The sequence below is a fragment of the Rhynchophorus ferrugineus genome, unplaced genomic scaffold (genome assembly GCF_030347505.1).
Source record: "Rhynchophorus ferrugineus isolate W39M unplaced genomic scaffold, kcgeb_rfMv2 rfM1, whole genome shotgun sequence".
NCBI lineage: Eukaryota > Metazoa > Arthropoda > Insecta > Coleoptera > Curculionidae > Rhynchophorus > Rhynchophorus ferrugineus.
In genome coordinates, this window is record NW_027472580.1 from 37,805,858 (window position 1) to 37,825,302 (window position 19,445).

Here is a 19,445-nt window from a genome sequence, read left to right on the forward strand (position 1 = left end):
TGGTACCCTGCCCGGTTACTGGCGTGACTGGGATGATTATTCTTTGTCGGATTTTTCACTGTTGCTTATAAAGAAACTCACAATTATAACCACACACATCAAAAAAATACGTCCAATTAATGTCTCACTTTATCTGTAAGTATTACCTTAATAACATTTCTAAAGGAATCAAACTGAACGCTCTTGAATTATTAGAAGATATCATAAATTATAACTTATTATTTATATTTCTTTAATTAATATTAGTCTAGGCTCATTTATAAAATAATTTGTTATAAGTTATCGGTATAACACCATAAATTTAAAAAAGTTAAAATAAAGTACCAATTTATTCGTTTTTTGAGTAAATTCTTTATAAAAAATAAACAACTATTTGAGGAGAGAAATTCTGAAAAATGTACATTGAAAAAAAAACGATGAGAATATTTGTTTTAGTTTATATATTGATACACACATTCAGTTGCAAATCAATTAATTCATAACGTTCTCCAAAAGGTAAATGTATTTAACAAACTGTAAAAAATTATATGTATATATATGTATATATATATATATATATATATATATATATATATATATATATATATATATATATATATATATATAGGCATCCGTTTATTAAACATTGGGTATTTTGTATGAAAGAAAAATATATTGTTTTCTTTTGTGAATAGTCAATACATTTTCCTATATTCCGAAAATCGTATTCTAAAATATGTTCAATATATCATCACACGATGCCTCACGAATTTCTCATATAATGTAAGACCCTATTTAAATCCCTCCCAGATTGTTAATTAAATGAAAAAGCTTAACTATCACTTAATACTTCGTTTTCTATACTCTTCGTACAGTTTCAGCCTCTTGTTGCGTTCTTAGTTTTCGACGCCAAAAACACCATTTTAGACATTTACTCAAAATCTTATCTCTTTGCTATATAGTCTTAAAATTAATCAGTGCTTTTAAACAAATTGTTTGTATTGCAGTGTTGCTTATTTTTTTTGCATTAAGCTTTTTTAATAACTAATTAATTGCAACGATTCTAATTCTAATAAAAGATTCGATTCTAATAAAAGAAGTACTTCTATATAGGGTTATCGTAAAGGTCGGTAAAATCACTATTGAAGTATAGGAGAATAATACGAGATATATTACAGGTATATTTTTCCTTTCTTGGACATATTAATTCGCAAATACAAAATTAGTTTTAAACACTTACTCAAACAGCTTAAATGAATTAAAAATGTATAAATTAAATTAAATGTTACATACTCAAATGTTTTTAAAACCTGGAAATTGTACGAAAAAAGATGATGATTAGGATTGTTAGGTTGCGTTATTTCTGGTTTTTACGTCGAGATTTTGCTTTGATATAAGTGGTAGGCCTGTTTTACGGCTCTTTTTGATGGCGAGAAGACTTCGCCTTAATACAAATCTTTCTTCTAAAATTTGATATGAACATCGCATATTTCGATGATGCCCCCCCCCCCCCTTCGCATTCGTTATGGGGGTTATACCAAGGGTTGATTTGTTGATTGAAAAAAAATAAAATTTACAATACAACTAAAATTTTGTTGCGTTGCAACACTCGTTATTGATTGTGTTTTTGAAATGATGATAAATAAATAAATACATAATACTTTAAAGGAAAACTAATTAAATTATGTCGTGTCTTTATTTTAATAATTCTTTTTATTTAAAAAACGATTCATCATATACTTTCTTCATCTAAATTTCTAACGAAAGAGTGAGATTTAATAATCTCTATAACAAGTTAGAATAGTCTTTAGAATAAGTTAAGATAGACTTTAAATTATGTTAGAGTAGTATCTAGAATAAGATTTATATTACAAGTTGTGCACCAGTTTATCACTTACTGAAGCATTCTTCTACATGCCAGGATACTTATATTATATAACGGAAATCATATAATAATACTTATTGCCCACAGGCATATTGTTGATGTTCTAAGATATTAATAAAAAAAAAAGACGCTGGTTAAGCGTAACGTGGGAAATCTAGCTCAATGCACATCGGAATGTTATAGTCTGTTCAAAGTTATTTTGTACATACGTCATTTAAATTTGTGACATCAAAACGTCGCAATGTTGCTGCATCAACTCTGAGTTTTAATTCAGTTTGGCTATGACATACAACAGAAATCTAATCTAAATAAAATAATTAAACGAGAATGTCATCAAATATAATTTATTTTAACACTATAATACATCTAAAAAGTACAGTTAATTATACCATAGAAAAAATTGAAATTTCACGATATAGGCGACCTTGGGGAAATGTTTTGTTTAGTTCAATCAACTGTAGCGCTGCGATCGCAAATTGTGATTGGCTAGTTTAAATTCCTGGTGCCGCCACTAACATGAAATGTGATTGGTCGATCAAATTGTGTTTTATGTTTGTTGTTTGTAGGTTATGGTTTTTGTTTAGATCACGAAATTTTCGTTTTATGTTGTGCATATTTTCTGTTTTACATTAATTATTATGGAGTAATAATATAAAAATTGATGACAATGCGTCAGTGTAGTAAAAGATGTAGTGTACCGGGGTAAAATTCTACTACGGAAATTAGACATCGTTTCCCAAAGAATGATCTAGCTCCTTTCCAAAAATGGGTTGATCAAGTAAATAGTAGTAAGTTACCTGGATAAACCACAATGCAAATATATCAACGTCATGGTGTTTGTTATGGACATTTTAGTGAAAAATTTAGAATTATCCTTCCCTCACGAACAGGTATTAGGGTAAATGCATATCCATCATTGGTTTTATCAGGTACATATAAAATTTGTTTACAGAAATTCAAAACCTTATGAAGATGTTAGTAGTAATAAAATTCAATTAATCTACCAAGTTGTTCGTATGCTGTCACTGTGATGTCTCTACATAAAGAAGTCTTACAAGAAGGTAACAATTAATATAACTGGATAATTAGTAGTAATAAATACTACTTTTAATTGTAAAATATCCCTAAAATATTTGCAATAATTTAACTTTTTAGAACAATCATTGTTCAACCATTTTATAGTAGAGGAATTATATATTTAAATTTAATTGCCTTGTTAAGAAAATATTTGATATGGTGCCAGGGGATTTATTACCTTCAAGAAATATATTTTGTCTAAATTTACAAATAACTACATTTGTTTAACAAATCTTAACCAAGATTGCTTAAAGAATTTTGTTGGATCTATTAGAGCTCATGGAGGTAGAAACAGCATCCTTCCCCTAGTATGTTCGAGAAATTTTTAAACGGGCTCATCACTTCAATTTTTTCACATCATTCTCCCGGAGAAAATTGTGAAGAAGATGAACATGTTAGATAACTTATATTCTTTTTTAACGGGAGATCTAGTACCACTTGAGGTTGTTAAATCACCAGTTGAGTCTATATTTTCAGTTCCAGAGAATTTTTCTCTGAGGAAAACGACTCTAATATTGTATTTTATTCTTATTTCAGGCTATTTAACAAAACTTCTGAAAAAGAGACAGCACGCAATATTTATCTATATTCCATATTAAGTAGTTCCACAGATTAAATACTCTAAAATCTAAATATTTTTAAAAAACACATAAATTTTTAGTGTTTCAACTGTTCAATCCAACGTCTGACAACCGGACGATTTTGACAGGCTCATTCGTTTACTCGTTCTAATAACTAATAATAACTAATCAGACAGCATTGTAATATGGTTACATTGGTTATTATAACCTTACAATAACCAAGAATTAAGTTCAAAAGAATTATCACTAATAACACATAACTTTGTGTCCTTTTTTAACTAGAAAAAAAGGAGAAAAAAAATTGTCTGATTCTAAAACGAATTTACAAATTGCGGCAAGCAATACATTAAATGTCTTGATGACATATGTACAAAAAAAACTGTTAATAGTCTCGAGATTTGATTGGTCAATTCTCCGCCGCCCGCACTTCCTGTTCGTCGCGACAGTTAAAGCTTGATGCTGGCCCGAGAGTATATAAAATCAGTGCGCTTGTAGCTCACGAATGTAATAATCTGTGTCCAAACGTTGAGCACCTCTAAAGTATTGAGCCACTCGCCGTCCTAGCCAATATTAATACCATATGACTTATCATATGACCATACCACCATACCATGTGTAGCCTAAGCAAAGATAATATCAAGTCAGTAATATTTTTGTTTATTATTATTATTACCTCGAGAAATAAAGATTTTGTTTTCGGCTGTTTTATTTACACCTCTCCTATTTTTACTATTATCCAAATCGTATTTTATTTTAAAATATAACAAATGTTGATTTATTAAATGAGTCGTTTAACAGTGGTAACAACTAATACAACAGTTGGTTTTTATTATTGATAAACTGAATTGGTATGGTTTTTTGGCTTTTCCATTGTGTTATTTTCCATGAGTATTGTTATTTGGAAGCCATTATTCTCTTTCGAAGGAGGAAATTATATTATTTAAAAATATCAATTAACAATTAACATATTAATATACGATAAAACATTTGTGGGGTATTATTCCATTCCATAGAAAAATTCCATTCCTTTTTACATATCCACATAACATTCAAATATAAAAGTAGTTCTACTTCGTTTAAAATGAAATTATTAATTGCATGTAAATAGTATTTAGTATTTTTTTTTCCTTTTCTTTTTTAAAGTTAGTGAAGAAATATGTACATCCCCATCTCACTTATACTACAATTGGAAAATATAAGCACATATATAATTAACTCCAAACAATTATCTCCGTCCTTTTCTCTCTCACAATTTATGCAGGAAAGGGTTCGTATATCTTTGGCTAACATCACGAATTGAAAAGAAAAGTCGAACCATGCTTTTGACTATCGACTGTTTCAACTGTTTTCAGTCGATATTTCCCAACGCTAAAATATACTGATATAAACGAGGTTATTAATATTAATAAAAATTATTTCCACCGATATAATTAAAGACGCAAAACTAATATGTGAGTTAATTTGTGAGACCGTCAAATAAGGTCACTTCAATTTGAAAAAGTTTTATTCTAATCAACTAGGGGTCTTGGCCACCGAAAAAAAATATCGATATTTCGATATATCGACATTTTAAAGAATATATTGAAAATATAGTATAAGATATATTAAAAGATATATCGACCAAAAATGTCGATATTTTTTTCAGAAAAGATATGTTTTCTGCATCCCTATAATCAGCACAGCAATTTAGACAAAATTATGTAGAAGAGGCATTAAACATGATTTATGTATGACAAATTAACATTTATGATGTATCATATAATTCCTAAGATAACCACAAAATAGTTAATAGTATCTAAAAGTTCTAAATGTTTTATCTTTTAAAACGTATTAGTCCATCCGTAATTGTTATTAAGAATTCCAAGGTTAGGTTTTTAAGAAGTAGCTGATTTGAAAAAATATTATGGGATGGCTGCTTTATATCAAAGTTAAGATTATTGAATAAACTCACAATAAAATAAAATGTAGCGACAAACGCTCTAGATGGCGTGCATGTATGTTTTGAAGGTCGTGGCTTGAGTATGTGATAGTTGAGTCCCTTACGAACAGCGTGGCATAGTTCGCAGGGAGCGCATGTTGCATGCGCGTGCTACGACCATGAGTGAACGTCAAGTGCCGACCGCCGTAGCGCAACGTATTGTCATTCGTTTTTTAGTGCGAAAAGCTAAAAAGACGGACATTTTTCTGTATTTAAATCAGTTCGGTAGTGAGTGTCTGAGTAAGGCTGCCGTGTATAAATGGACCAAAGCATTCAAGGATACCCGCGAAACCGAGAATGGGCTGCATGATCGTCGACAGCTAACCAGCATCACACCAGACAGCATTCGCCGCGTAGAACAACACAATTTAGAGGACCGTAGACTGAATGTTCGAGACATTTCGATTGAACTCGGCATCAGTATTGGTAGTGTAGAGTCTATGATCCACGAACACCTTCAACATCTCGAAATAACGGCGCGATGAGTTCCTAAACTATTGAACTTCGAGCAAAAATGTACGCGGTGATAGTTTGTCGCCACTTGCTGACGCGATACGACGCGGACGGGGACGGTTTTTTAACGCGAATCTTCACTACAGAAAAGACATGGGTATACTATTACACTCCCGAAAGCAAGATGTCGTCTAAAGAGTGGAGGAAGAAGGACGAAGGAGGAGGCTGCATACTATTCTGACCTTCTGAAAACACACGTGAAACCCACTTATCGCTTGAAACGGAGGAGCATTCCAGCACGAAGTGCGATTCTTTTCCAGGATAACGCGCGATACAATATCGGAATTAAGGTGGGAGGTACTGGAACACCCCCCTACAGCCACGATGTATCACCCAGCGACTACCACATGTTTGAAACACTGAAACACGCCCTCGGAAGTCAAAGGTTCAACACCGACGGCGAGGTAGAAGAGTTCGTGCGCACATGGCTGTCCGAGTTGCCCAAGGAATTCCTTGATACCAGCAACAAAAAACTTCCGGAAAGATGGACAAAATATGTAACTAGTGAGGGGAAATACGTAGAAAAACCGTAAGTTCTTGTAATTTTTTTCAATAGTAAATAAACGTGTCAGAGTATTTGTCTCGAACATATTTGAACCACTCTCGTAATTCGAATGTTCGCTTATAACACGTTGTTACGTCTTTATTTTATAGACGGTATCACATTTTTATTTTTTATGTTACAAAAAAAAGAGTAATTCATGTACATTTTGTGTTCTGTCTATATTTTTTTATCATTTCGATCTTGAACGGTCAGTACCAATAGAAAATGTGACCACTGATATCGATAAATAATCGTTAGTTTTATAAAAAAATTTCAAAAAAAAATGTTTAAATTTAACTTGGACGCGTCAGTCACCATATAATAAAATATTACCAATAATTAAATTATTTATCAAATTTAGTTGAAAATGAATTTTGAATAATATCATATTTTTTTTTAATTATAAATTGCATCTTATACTGGATATGCTTCGTACAGTCTTAATTTACAAATTGGTTTATTGCTACAGTTCTGCTGTGTTTGCTGCTGCCTAATTAGGGCGATGATGTATGGGATTTATACATCAGTATGTATTTCCCAAATTAAAAAAAAATTGAGAGGGAATACCTTTGAAACTTCCAGGGCAGGAGGACCGCTAGTAAAATTGTGTGAGAGGGAGTACCTCTGGTGGAAGTTTCAGACTGGCAGTACCGCTCTTAAAAAAATATTGAGAGGGAGTACCTCTGTTCAAACTTCCAGGGCGGGAGGACCGCTAGTTAAAGTGTGGGAGAGACACTACCCTAGGATGTCCAATATGGGATGTCCTATGATGATAAATTAATTCAAAAAATATAATAAAAATTAGATTATATAGATAAAAGCGGGTGCACCTATTATAGAAATCATTTTGCAAATACAATGAAAAAATTCTGCTTATTCACTATAACATCATTTGTTTTCAGATTTGTCAGTTCATGTGCTGTTGTTAATATTCCAGCTTTCGTACTATAATTGACAATATTTGATTTTTAAACATTTTGATTAATTTCACATTTTATTTTGCTCTTGTGCTGTTATTAAGAACAATTAATTTTTTTGGCAAATTTATTTTCAGATTTTCCAGCTCTCATACTATTATTAACAATATTTGATTTTTAAACATATATTTTATTTCACATTTTATTTTGCTCTTGTACTGTTATTAAGAACAATTCATTTTTCAGGCAAATTTCTTTTCAGATTTTCCAGCTCTCGTACTATTATTGATAATATTTGATTTTTAGACATATTTCACCTAATTTTTTTGCTGTTCTTGTATTGCTATTAAAACCAATTGGTTCTTACAGAAATTTATTTTCAGATTGTCCAGCACTCGTACTATTATTTACAATATTCGATTATTAGGAATATTTCATTTCAGATTTTCCAGCACTTGTATTATTAGTAACATTTGATTTTTAAAATTATTTCATTTCAAATATTTCAGCGCCATTATTAATAACAATTGATTTCTAAGCAAATTTTTCTTTTTTGAGACATGATGCGAGGACGCCCCAGTTTGCAGGATGGCCGTGTTAGCATTTAAATCCACTATCCAATCCCTGTGCGACAATCAGATACTGAGTCAGCATAAATGAACGATGTCAACACCATGGAATGATACCAGAACAGTCTCCCTTGGATACAGATAGACATTAACACATTACCTGGTACTGCCTGTCGGACGAATAAACCAGTAGTTTTGTCGAATAAAGGCCTTTTATTTAAACAAATTGGGCCTTTATTTATAATTTCTAACATATATAATATCGATTACTGAGTGGGTGTTGAATGTTATGAGTATATCGCTTTACTGGTTGAATATTATTAATAATATTCCATGAAGGTATTAAACAAAGAATATATTAGCTCCTCCATAGTAAAACAGCTCTTCGCCCAGACACTTGAGGAGAATTACCCAAATCATTTCGCCGTTTATTCGGATGGTTCTAAACGGGGAGATTTCGTTGGTGCCGCATACACTTTGGGACTGTTGGATGAGCATTTTTGGCTTCCTACAATTACTAGCATTTTTTCCGCGGAGCTTTTGGCAATTTATAAGGCCCTATCTGCCCTGGATGGACTGTCGGTGGGCGTATACTTGTGGTATCAGACTCAATGATTTCCTTAGACAGTCTGATTTCAGTAAAGACAATCCACCCTCTAGTTATAGCTATTAGAGAATTACATACAACACTGGAGAGGAGGGGAGTAAGAATAAATTATCTCTTCAAGATTTCGTCAAACTGAGCGTTCTATTCAGTAAAAAAGACGCTAAAACATATAAAAATTATATACAAAAAATTGGATCAACTAAATTGGGACCTCCTTATGGAAAATAAAAAGTTGTGGAAATCAAAGGGGTTTTTCACCAATCTCCTAATATTAACAATCTCACCAAGTTCCAATTGAGCATCCTTGCTCGACTACGAATATGCCAAACACAACAGAGCGTCAGGCACATCCTTCTGGAGTGTGAAAAGTTTGAGGTACTGAGACGGCAGCTCGGAATGCCAAGATCATTAAAACAACTGGTCCAACCCAAGCATTTGAATATGCTTTTCAACTTTTTAACGGCCGCTGGATTGATGCACCTTTTGTAATTCTTCTATATTGTAATTTGTATAGTATATTATTTTTGAATGACATTGTTATTTTTGTATACTTTATTTAAAAATACATTGTAACTCGACCTTAAATAGCCCAAGAGGCTGATAGGCTTTTAAAATAATAAATAAATAAATAATTATTAATAATATATCATGATAGTCGCAAATGTTTGTTCTAAAAAGTTGTCCTTTGTTAATTAATTAATGTTTGTATATTTTATAGTGTTTATTAGTATTAAGTTTAACTTATTTCCAAAAATACCGTTTTGTAATATCTGCATAAATAATATCTACATTTTTATATCTTTATGACGATATTTTGTGTCTCTGGCAGATCAGGTTTCACGTTTTATTGTCGCTGCCTGGCCTCTAGCTTATTTGGAAAAGGAAAAAAAACCCTTATAAATGTCTATTGGTTCCAGAAACAGGTGATTGGCAGATACAATAGTTTTTCAGAGTGGGTGTGACATTCACGCCACGATGTCAGTTTCATGTATCACTGATATCCAACAATTCAACGTAATTTGACGTCAATTCTAAGTAGTTCAACAGAACTGTTCCAAAAAATTACAAATATCTCTGTTTCATAATGTGAAATAAAAAATATAAATACTTGCTAGTTTATTACTATTACTAGTTACATGTTTCTCATTTATCAATAAATAGTGCAGAATAGTGAATAATGCCAGCTGATTTAACCCGTTCTTGCCTGCAAGACTGTAACACAAGTGTAAGATAACTTCAATCTCTGCAAATAAATTGACGGTGATGAATGGTAATTTTTTTAGAGACTATACTAGCTTATTACTCACCGATAAAGCCATATCAATGCTCATTAAACCAAATGGACCAATCGACATTGTTAGAGGTCTATTACAGCGCATTAACATGAAATTTACCATGTATTGACAATCCTTATCATGCTGGTACCAAGGACTTTCAAATAAAGCTCTAGTAGTGCCAATGGAACTCTATAGAAATAAAATTAATATGTACAAGATATCTGTGTACAGACTGTTGTCAACCTCAAGTATTTATCAAAATTATATTATTTTTTAAGTTTCCTTTTTGCTTGGCATTAAGCCTGCCAATTGGCGAGTGACCAATTTAGAGATCATCTCAGAAGACATTCAGTTTTACCCAGCCTGGTTACTGCCATCACTGGGGTGATTCCTTGTCAGATTTTCCACTTTTATCTTATGGACAATCACATACATAGATTCACAGCTATGCTACAACAGGCTTCGAACCCGGAACTATCATACCAATAGAACCGTCCTGCACTTTGACCACTGCACCAACAAAAATAATGTTGCTTATTTAAAACAATTTCATGACAATATTTGCGCAAAAATTTCTGAAAAACCTATGTATTTGTTAATTGGTATTAAGATTTCACCGTAGATCAGTGTTTCCCATTTGCCGGTTCGCGATCTGCTACTGGGCCGTCAAAATAAAATACCGGGTCGTAAAAACACTTGAGTGATAATAAGTTTGTACAGCCAAGCAAAAAGGATTCATGGACCCAACAATATCTTGAAGTCTCCCGCGTGCTATAGTGCAAATACGACTTCAAAGCCACTTTTTGGCATCGACATTTCTTTTGGTGAAATTCAAAATATCTGAACAGGAAGAAAAACATCTGACGCAATTGTTGAATATTAAAGGACGCCCACAATAGTAGAAACAAGACAATGGTAGACAAATGGTACCAAACCAAACCCATCGACTTTAAAAAAACACTAATTGAGAATACATAGAGATCTTAGGCAAAGCAACAAGGTAGAAAAAGAAGCTTACCGGAATGATGTAGGACGTCGTACCAAACACTTGGGATATTGAGTAGCAAGAGTAAGTCTTCCAACGACAGTATTAAAAAATCGAATAGAACTTTCATAATGGACGTATGATCAGTGTACTTATGCAGCTACTATCACAGGATTTAACAACTCAACCAATATTTGGTAAACAAACAACCATGAAATAATTAAAATATGATAAGAACCCTGGACTCAACTAACTAAGAGCAGAAATGATCGAGGCTGATGAAGTAATATTATCTCAACGCGTTTAGGTTCTGCTTTGGATAGAGTACCGCCAGTATTTTTTCATTATTTTTCAATATTTTAAAAACATTAGTAAAGATAGTAAAAAATATCGACGAATACTTCTCCTAACAATTCTTGGAAGACTATTTCGGAAAATTATAGAAATGGAGCTTCAAAGAGCCCACGAAGAAACAGGAGAAAAGCAGACAGGAATTAGGCCGAATCCTGGTTGTATTAGATAAGATTTTCGTGATTATATTTAGAAAGTGGTAATTTTTATGGATATCCAGTGAGTAGTTCCGCATATCCCAACAATCCCTCAATCCTGTTGGTATCTCAGACAAATACATAAAGCACACTGCTCCAATTAGGCAAAAAGAAGTCCTTGTACTGGTACTATCATGAAAGTGATATCAGATCGTCTAATCCTGAGTTAAATATAATAATATATAAAAACCACGAAGTTTCCGAACATGCGTTCTAAATATCAACATTGCCCCTGTACAAGCCACAGACACAAATAATAATACATATATAAATATAGTCCTCCCAATAAAACAATCAATGCACGTCATAGATAACGTCTAAATTAGTACCAAATACATTTTGTAAAAATATAAAATTCGTTTTAAACTCGAAGCGGATTTGCCCTAGTTAAAAAATTATAGATTGCTGATTTATGCTCCCGACGCATATAAACATGTAACCGAATCAGTCTATAAAATTCGATTTGTGTTGGTACTGATCGACAGTGTTATCAAATGTCTACGAAATTCGTCAAAATATTGCTGATAATAATTGGTGATTACAAACCGGCAAACGTTGCAAACCAAAAGCCAAAATCTAAGAATATGCGGCAACATTTTGATGGCGTGCATTAACTGTTTTATTGGATTTACTAAATAAATTGATTACCTCCAATAAAATTTCATTTGCATTCCAAGCTAAAGCTAATAATTGTAGGAAACAATGCATAAAAAACGCTATGTTGAAAGCTATTTTCAGACCCTGAAATAAAAAAACAGTCATCATTGGATTTAAATATTATCAGAAATTATTCAACCAATTATTAGGCGACTGTATGTATTTTCATAAATTTTTCATTTTAAAATTGTTTTATTTAATGAGAAAAATTGGTATAATAGGTATTAATCAATAATTTCCATCATTTTCTATAACTTGTTCCCATCTTCTTGGCAACATGGTGATACCGTATAGAAATTTTCTTCACTTCTTCAAAAACAATGTACTAGCCACTCTGCTAGTCATGCTACATCAATCCAAATAAACAGTAATAAGAAGGGTGTCTGTAGCTAACGTACGCTGGATGAGGCACAATTTCCCATTCAAACTGCAACTGTAGATCCTTCGCAACCTTCGCTACATGTCACCAAACATTGTCATGCATGACGATGACTCTGCGTCTGTTATGCTCTATGGGGACAATACGCAATTCGGTTTCTTTATATATGAATTAGTAAGATAGAGTAACCCATGATTGGAATTACAATAGTAAATTCAATTTTCATCACCAGCTACAGTACAATAGGGAAAACTTATTTTTTGCCTGGCAAGCAACAATGAAATGAGTGCATCTCATTGAATAAATGAAATTCGATTAATAAATATTTTCATTCTTTTTTTACCTTCCGCATGCCCACTTGAAATGTTAAAATAATCGATTTTGTCAACTGTCAACATCAACTGTTAGGTTAGGTTGTTTTACTGTTTTTTTTATTGATGCTTTGTATTCTGCATCATCCATACGATAATACATGGGCGCATGCATTGTGCATATGTGCATTTCAGTTATGCTTCCTATTTGGTAATTATGGTACGGATGTTTTCAATTACTTCCTGTTCAGTTATCTTGTTTAATCATAAGCAAGTCCCCCATATGCTATAACTATTTTAACAGTAAATATGCCAATGCAAAAAATCGATAATATCGCATTTGTGGCAATTGGGCAATACAAATGTATGTAACCAACTTCATATTGAAACCTCACTGACGAGCTTCAAAAATACTGTATGAAGGTTATGGCAACCATGCTACACCGATTTCAACATTTGAATATTGGTTGCGACATTTTAAAAGTGGTGATTTTGACACCGTAGTCAAAGACCTTTCTGAACAGACAACAAAATTTAAGGACGACGACATGAAGGCATTACTCGGCGATGATCCGTATAAAAAACAAAAAAAATATCCAGAAATGTTGGTAGTAATATAAGAAACAATTTTCAATCAATTGAATAAAATGAAAATGATAGTTTAGATATTTTGTATTGAGTTAAAGAGACACTGAAAGGCTTTTGATCATATGTGAAATACTATTGCAACGAAAAAGTCGGATAGTTTTTGCAACGTATTAATAATAAAAAGTCAATTCATTACGATAATCTAAGACGAAAAAAATAATAGCGACCACCTGGTCATGCATCATCCTCTATAGCAATACCGAATATCTATAGCTCCATGCTACTGCTCTGTGTTTGATGGGATCACTTTGATATGGTACAAAAGTAGCTCAGTACCATGAGCTACATAATCTTAATAGAACCTAGAACCATCAATGGGAATCGCTATAGATTATAAATGATGCATATAATCCGAGCACTACACAAGAAATGACCGGAATACGAGCAGAGTTATTATTCAGCATGACAACGCTCTACCACATGTTGCAAAAGCGGTGAAGACATGAAAGTGTTAAGTACCCTGCTCTTTCTGATTGTCCTGATATATGAGTCATTAACTGTTTGAGCAGCGATACACTTCTTATGCAAGTATCAAAAAAGGTCGATTCGTGGATAATCTTAAAATATATATATATATATATATATATATATATATATATATATATATATATATATATATTTTAAGCGGCTATCGATGGACAAGTTTTCCACAATAAAGCTTTAAATTTAAAATAATACTTTAAAACTAATTTATAGGCATAATATATTACTGTAATAGTATTCATAGAAAAAATAGAAATTTCACGGTATAGGCGACCTTGGGGAAATGTTTTGTTTAGTTCAATCAACTGTAGCGCTGCGATCGCAAATTGTGATTGGCTAATTTAAATTCCTGGTGCCGCCACTAACATGAAACGTGATTGGTCGATCAAATTGTGTGAAGTCAGCATTTTCTATGGGCGTCCATTTTTATGTTTGTTGTTTGTAGGTTTTGGTTTTTGTTTAGATCACGAAATTTTCGTTTTACGTTATGCATATTTTCTGTTTTACATTAATTATTATGGAGTAATAATATAAAATTTGATGACAATGCGTCAGTGTAGTAAAAGATGTGGTGTACCGGGGTAAAAAACTACTACGGAAATTAGACATCGTTTCCCAAAGAATGATCTCGCTCCTTTCCAAAGATGGGTTGATCAAGTAAATAGTAGTAAGTTACCTGGATAAACCACAATGCGAATATATCAACGTTATGGTGTCTGTTACAGACATTTTACTGAAACATTTAGAATTACCCTTCCTTCACGAACAGGTATTAGGGTAAATGCATATCCAACATTGTTTTTATCAGGTACATATAAAATTATCTATCTACTACATGTCTGTTTATATATTGTTTGTTTACAGAAAATTAAAATCTACTTAATAATTATCCCTAAAATATTTGTAATACTTTAACTTTTTAAAACAATCAGTGTTCAATTATTTTATAGTAGAGGAATTATATATTTAAATTTGATTGCCTTGTTAAGAAAATATTTGTTACGGTGCCATCAATTAAAAATTTAATTGCTACTTTTAGGGGATTTATTACCTTAAAGAAATCTATTTTGTCTAAATTTACAAATAACTACATTTGTTTAACAAATCTTAACCAAGATTGCTTAAAGAATTTTGTTGGATCTATTAGAGGTCATGGAGATAGAAACAGCATCCTTCACCTAGTATGTTCGAGAATTCTTTAAAAGGGCTCATCACTTCAATTTTTTCACATCATTCTCCCAGGGAAAATTGTAAAGAAGATGAACGTGTTAGATAACTTATATTCTTTTTTAATAGGAGATGTAGTACCACTTGAGGTTGTTAAATCACCAGTTGAGTCCATATTTTCAGTTCCAGAGAATTTTGCTCTGCGAAAAACAAGAGTCTAATATTGTATTTTGTCTTATTTCAGCCTATTTAACAAAACTTCTGAAAAAGAGACAACATGCAATATTTGTCTACATTCTATATTAAGTAGCTCCACAGATTAAATACACTAAAATCTAAATATCTTTAAAAAACACATCAATTTTTAGTGTTTCAACTGTCCAATCTATAATGATTTTCAAGACCAAATTTTAAGTTATTATGAGGTGTGATTGTATTTTTGGTTTAATGAAGTTAATGTAATATCGACAAGGAAGGATTTAAAGTTTACCTTCAATATATCAAAATAAGTTAGAACTCTAATAGATCCCATAAAATTGATGGCACTAAACATATATGGAAAGGCGTTATAGAAGAATTATAGATATTTTAATATTGCCTAGAATAGAGTTCATAATTGTTTTTTTTTTGCTTTTTGTTTATATATATTTATATTGTTTACAGTTATGTATATTTGTATAGGATTTTATTTTAATAAATTAATTTTAAAAATTAAATTTGATTTTCATTTAAATACTATTGGCCAGTAAATGTGACGTCACAAAATAATGAGGCAAAATGGCAGACCAATCAAAACAAAATATTTTCCTTACAGGTTTCTACATAACTATTTTAAACTAACCAATCAAATTCACGTTGTCAGCGCCGCTAATGATTGAACTAAGCAAAACTTTGCCCCACTACTTACCATTGCAGTTGCACACCCCTGATAGTATTATAATAGTATAGTAATATATTATTAGGGCTTGCTATATTTTAATCAACTGATATATTGACATAATGTGAAATATCAAGAAATGTAATACAACCTAACCTAAATATTTAATTTGACGATTTGACTTAAAAAAAGTAGGGATGTTGGCCGCGGAGAAAAATATCGATACTTCTTTTTAACAATATCTTTTATAACGGGGAGGGGTGTAGAATCTTGAAAAAAATTCGATACTATATTTCAAAACCCTAGGTTTTAATAAGAATGTGAAATTCTATACTCTATTTTAACTATTGATATTTTTTTAAAATATATCGACCAAAAATATAATTTTTTCGGTATTCCTACCGAAGCACGAATATTCATAGCCATAAAGTCTTGTGGCGCACTCACTAACGAGATTCACCTAGCACTACACATGGACGCACCTTCTAATTACCATTTGTTCACGTCGAATAAGGGCTAAAACGAGTAAACGGCCGATATTGCTCTTTGGACACGATATCGGCATTTGACAAGAAAAAACCAGAAAGACCAGAAAAAGTTGTAGAGAAAGATAGAAAATTTGTTGATTAATATATACTGTAGCAATTTTGCCTTTAAATTACGCTTTAAAAACGCAATAAGCGCCTTTTAAATGGTCACTTTACAAACAAGTATTTGATGCTAAGCTACATATTTTAGAAGCATGAATAAATTTTTTAGAAAATACTTAGTGAATTTAATTTTATTAGTGAGACAATATTTGAACTAAAACTAATGATGTTAAATAAAAATGTATCTATAATATATATGTATCTAGACTGGACTCTGGAAATATTATTCATCCTAGATTCAAGCTTTCACCTCAAACCTCTTCCAGTCATCTCAAACGTAATACAAATTCAAACAATTCGAAAACATGGGACGAATAAAAAATATAACTGATATTACGGTTTTACCTACTTGAATAAGCTGAATTAATGTAGTTGCTAGTTGTAATGATGTAATGCAATACTCCAGAACAAAAATTATTGTAAAAGACTGATTTAATTCACTAACTAACCTGCAAAACACGAATAAGTTAGGACAATAAAAAATAGTAATATACGTAACAATATGCACATACAGATACATATGTTTACTAGTAAAAAATAACACAATGTAAGAAGTAAATTAAATAAATTTTAAAAAAACTAGAAATCGATATCCATTATTTTAACCCTTGTTTAGTGGGTAGCCAGGATGGAAAACCATCCAAAAAAAAAAACAAATGAATTTAAAAAATAAAGTAGCGCTCAACCAAATAGCATGTCGGTTTAGTAACCTCAACCAGCGATTAACATTCCAGAAACTTCATTTCCCAATGACTATCCAACATTTGAAGAATTACAATGAAATTAGCATAAAAGTGTTAAGACCGCTCGATTTAAACATTCAGGAACAAGTATCCTATTAATTGTTGGGAAAGTATTTACGAAAATAAGTCGAAAAGAGCATAAATCGAGTTGCGGCTATGTAGATATGAAACCGCTAGTTCATAGAGGTACGTATTAGATATACGATTATCATTTTTTATTGGTTTTCGCTCTGCTGTCTTTTTCAGGCATCTTAGGATGATTAAATGGCAGAAAATCCAGAATTTAAAAAAACATTTTAAAAAAATACACACCATAATTCTTATATAACAATATATCTCTATTACCAAATAATTTCTTGATGTTTTTTAACCAAATTTCGTAAATTTCGCTTAGGAAAATGTGTGTTGTCCTCTCCGCCTTCAGCAAATTTTTCAGAATCGAATATCTTAATTTGGTACTGTAACATTTTTAGCTGAGCTCTTATAAACACCATTACCGAGTTCATTAAAGCCTGGATAGAGCTGTTTACAGTAAATGTTTGATAAATGTGAAAAATTTGATAAAACACAGCAATATAATAATGTTTTTCTTTATCAAACGGGTACCAAAACGGAACAGCATGAGGTCTTGGTACTTGAGTTGTATCGTTTCTGTGAACTGAGTCAACCCATTTAAAATATTGATTAAATCCTGAAATAATACATATGCCAGATTTAAATAGGTTCAAATCATCATTGCAACAGAACTTTAAACTATATTAAATTATTATTGACTTAATTGATGTTATACATAGCAACTTACCCATTCCTATATTGATTAAACCAGCTGCATATAAGAATATGACAATCCAGAAAATTATTAAACGACAGTAATTGACATGATATGCATATATACTTTTTAAGTGATAATTAGCTTGTTTGTGTATTTTTTCTTCTTCTGAAGTCATAGTTATTATAATATTTTTTATTTTCTTCGTTTGGACTAGAAACATTTTAACAACAACTAGGAAAATATAAGTCATACGCGAAAATACTTCTAAAGCTAAAATGATCGTTTGAACAAAATTGGTATTTTTTCTCTTTATGTATCGTAAAACATTACCTTGAAAAACATCTTTCTTTAAAAGTGAAACCGCTACAATATCAAATGATATAACGCATGAAGTATATAATAACTGAAAAAAATAGGAAATAAATGAATAAGAGAACTTTAAAATGACATTTGAAATGTCATAATGCCATAAACCACTAAAAATAAGCATAATTTTACATGTTTTAAATAACCGACGTTCTGTATACATAACTTTTAAAGTGAAGGATGTATTTAGACTAAAGGACAAGCTTTTTGTAAGCTATTTTAACTAAATTACTATTATTTATCACCTACCGTGTATAAAACATCCTATATTATTATTCAGTGTCGTACAATTTTTTAACATCCTATCAATAGGTTGTATATACATATATATATATATATATATATATATATATATATATATATATATATATATATATATATATATATATATATATATACATATATATATATATATATATGTATATATATACATATATATATATATATATATATATATATATATATATATATATGTATATATATATATATATATATATATATATATATATATATATATATATATATAGAAAGATCCCATTAAATTTTCATTATGATAAAACCATTTTAAAATGTATTTTTAGTTAATTTGATTAATCATTAGATAATATCCTTACTGAAAATAAAAATTAAAAATGTAATAATTAACGACCGCCTCTGAACTACTGTTGTGATTTGATATCGATTGAAACATATTAGTTATAATAATAATATGTTGCCTACACAACCCACAATATTAAAATTATATATAACAAACCGAAATTATCTATCCGAAATAATGTACAACAGTTATTATCTTGAGATTTTTAATAATTTAACAGAACAAAATAATGAAAAACAAATATATTTAATAATAGTAAAGTATCATTAATTAATAAAAAAAATTCTTTAAAAACTTCCGTGATAGAATTGGATCGAAATTAACTATATTGTAT

General features: G+C 30.9%; 1 protein-coding gene across 1 annotated transcript; it reads right to left on the bottom strand.

Annotated features, from left to right (window-relative positions):
- Positions 1–9,761: 9,761 nt before the first annotated feature.
- Positions 9,762–18,637, bottom strand: LOC143203263 (uncharacterized). Its single transcript, XM_076415448.1, has 7 exons — positions 18,478–18,637; positions 18,178–18,417; positions 17,721–18,066; positions 16,982–17,081; positions 12,109–12,201; positions 9,958–10,116; positions 9,762–9,893 (listed from the first exon to the last, which is right to left on the bottom strand). The coding sequence occupies exons 1-7, from the start codon at positions 18,635–18,637 to the stop codon at positions 9,840–9,842; spliced, it is 1,152 nt and encodes a 383-aa protein (XP_076271563.1). The 3' UTR covers positions 9,762–9,839.
- Between the last annotated feature and the right edge of the window lie 808 nt (positions 18,638–19,445).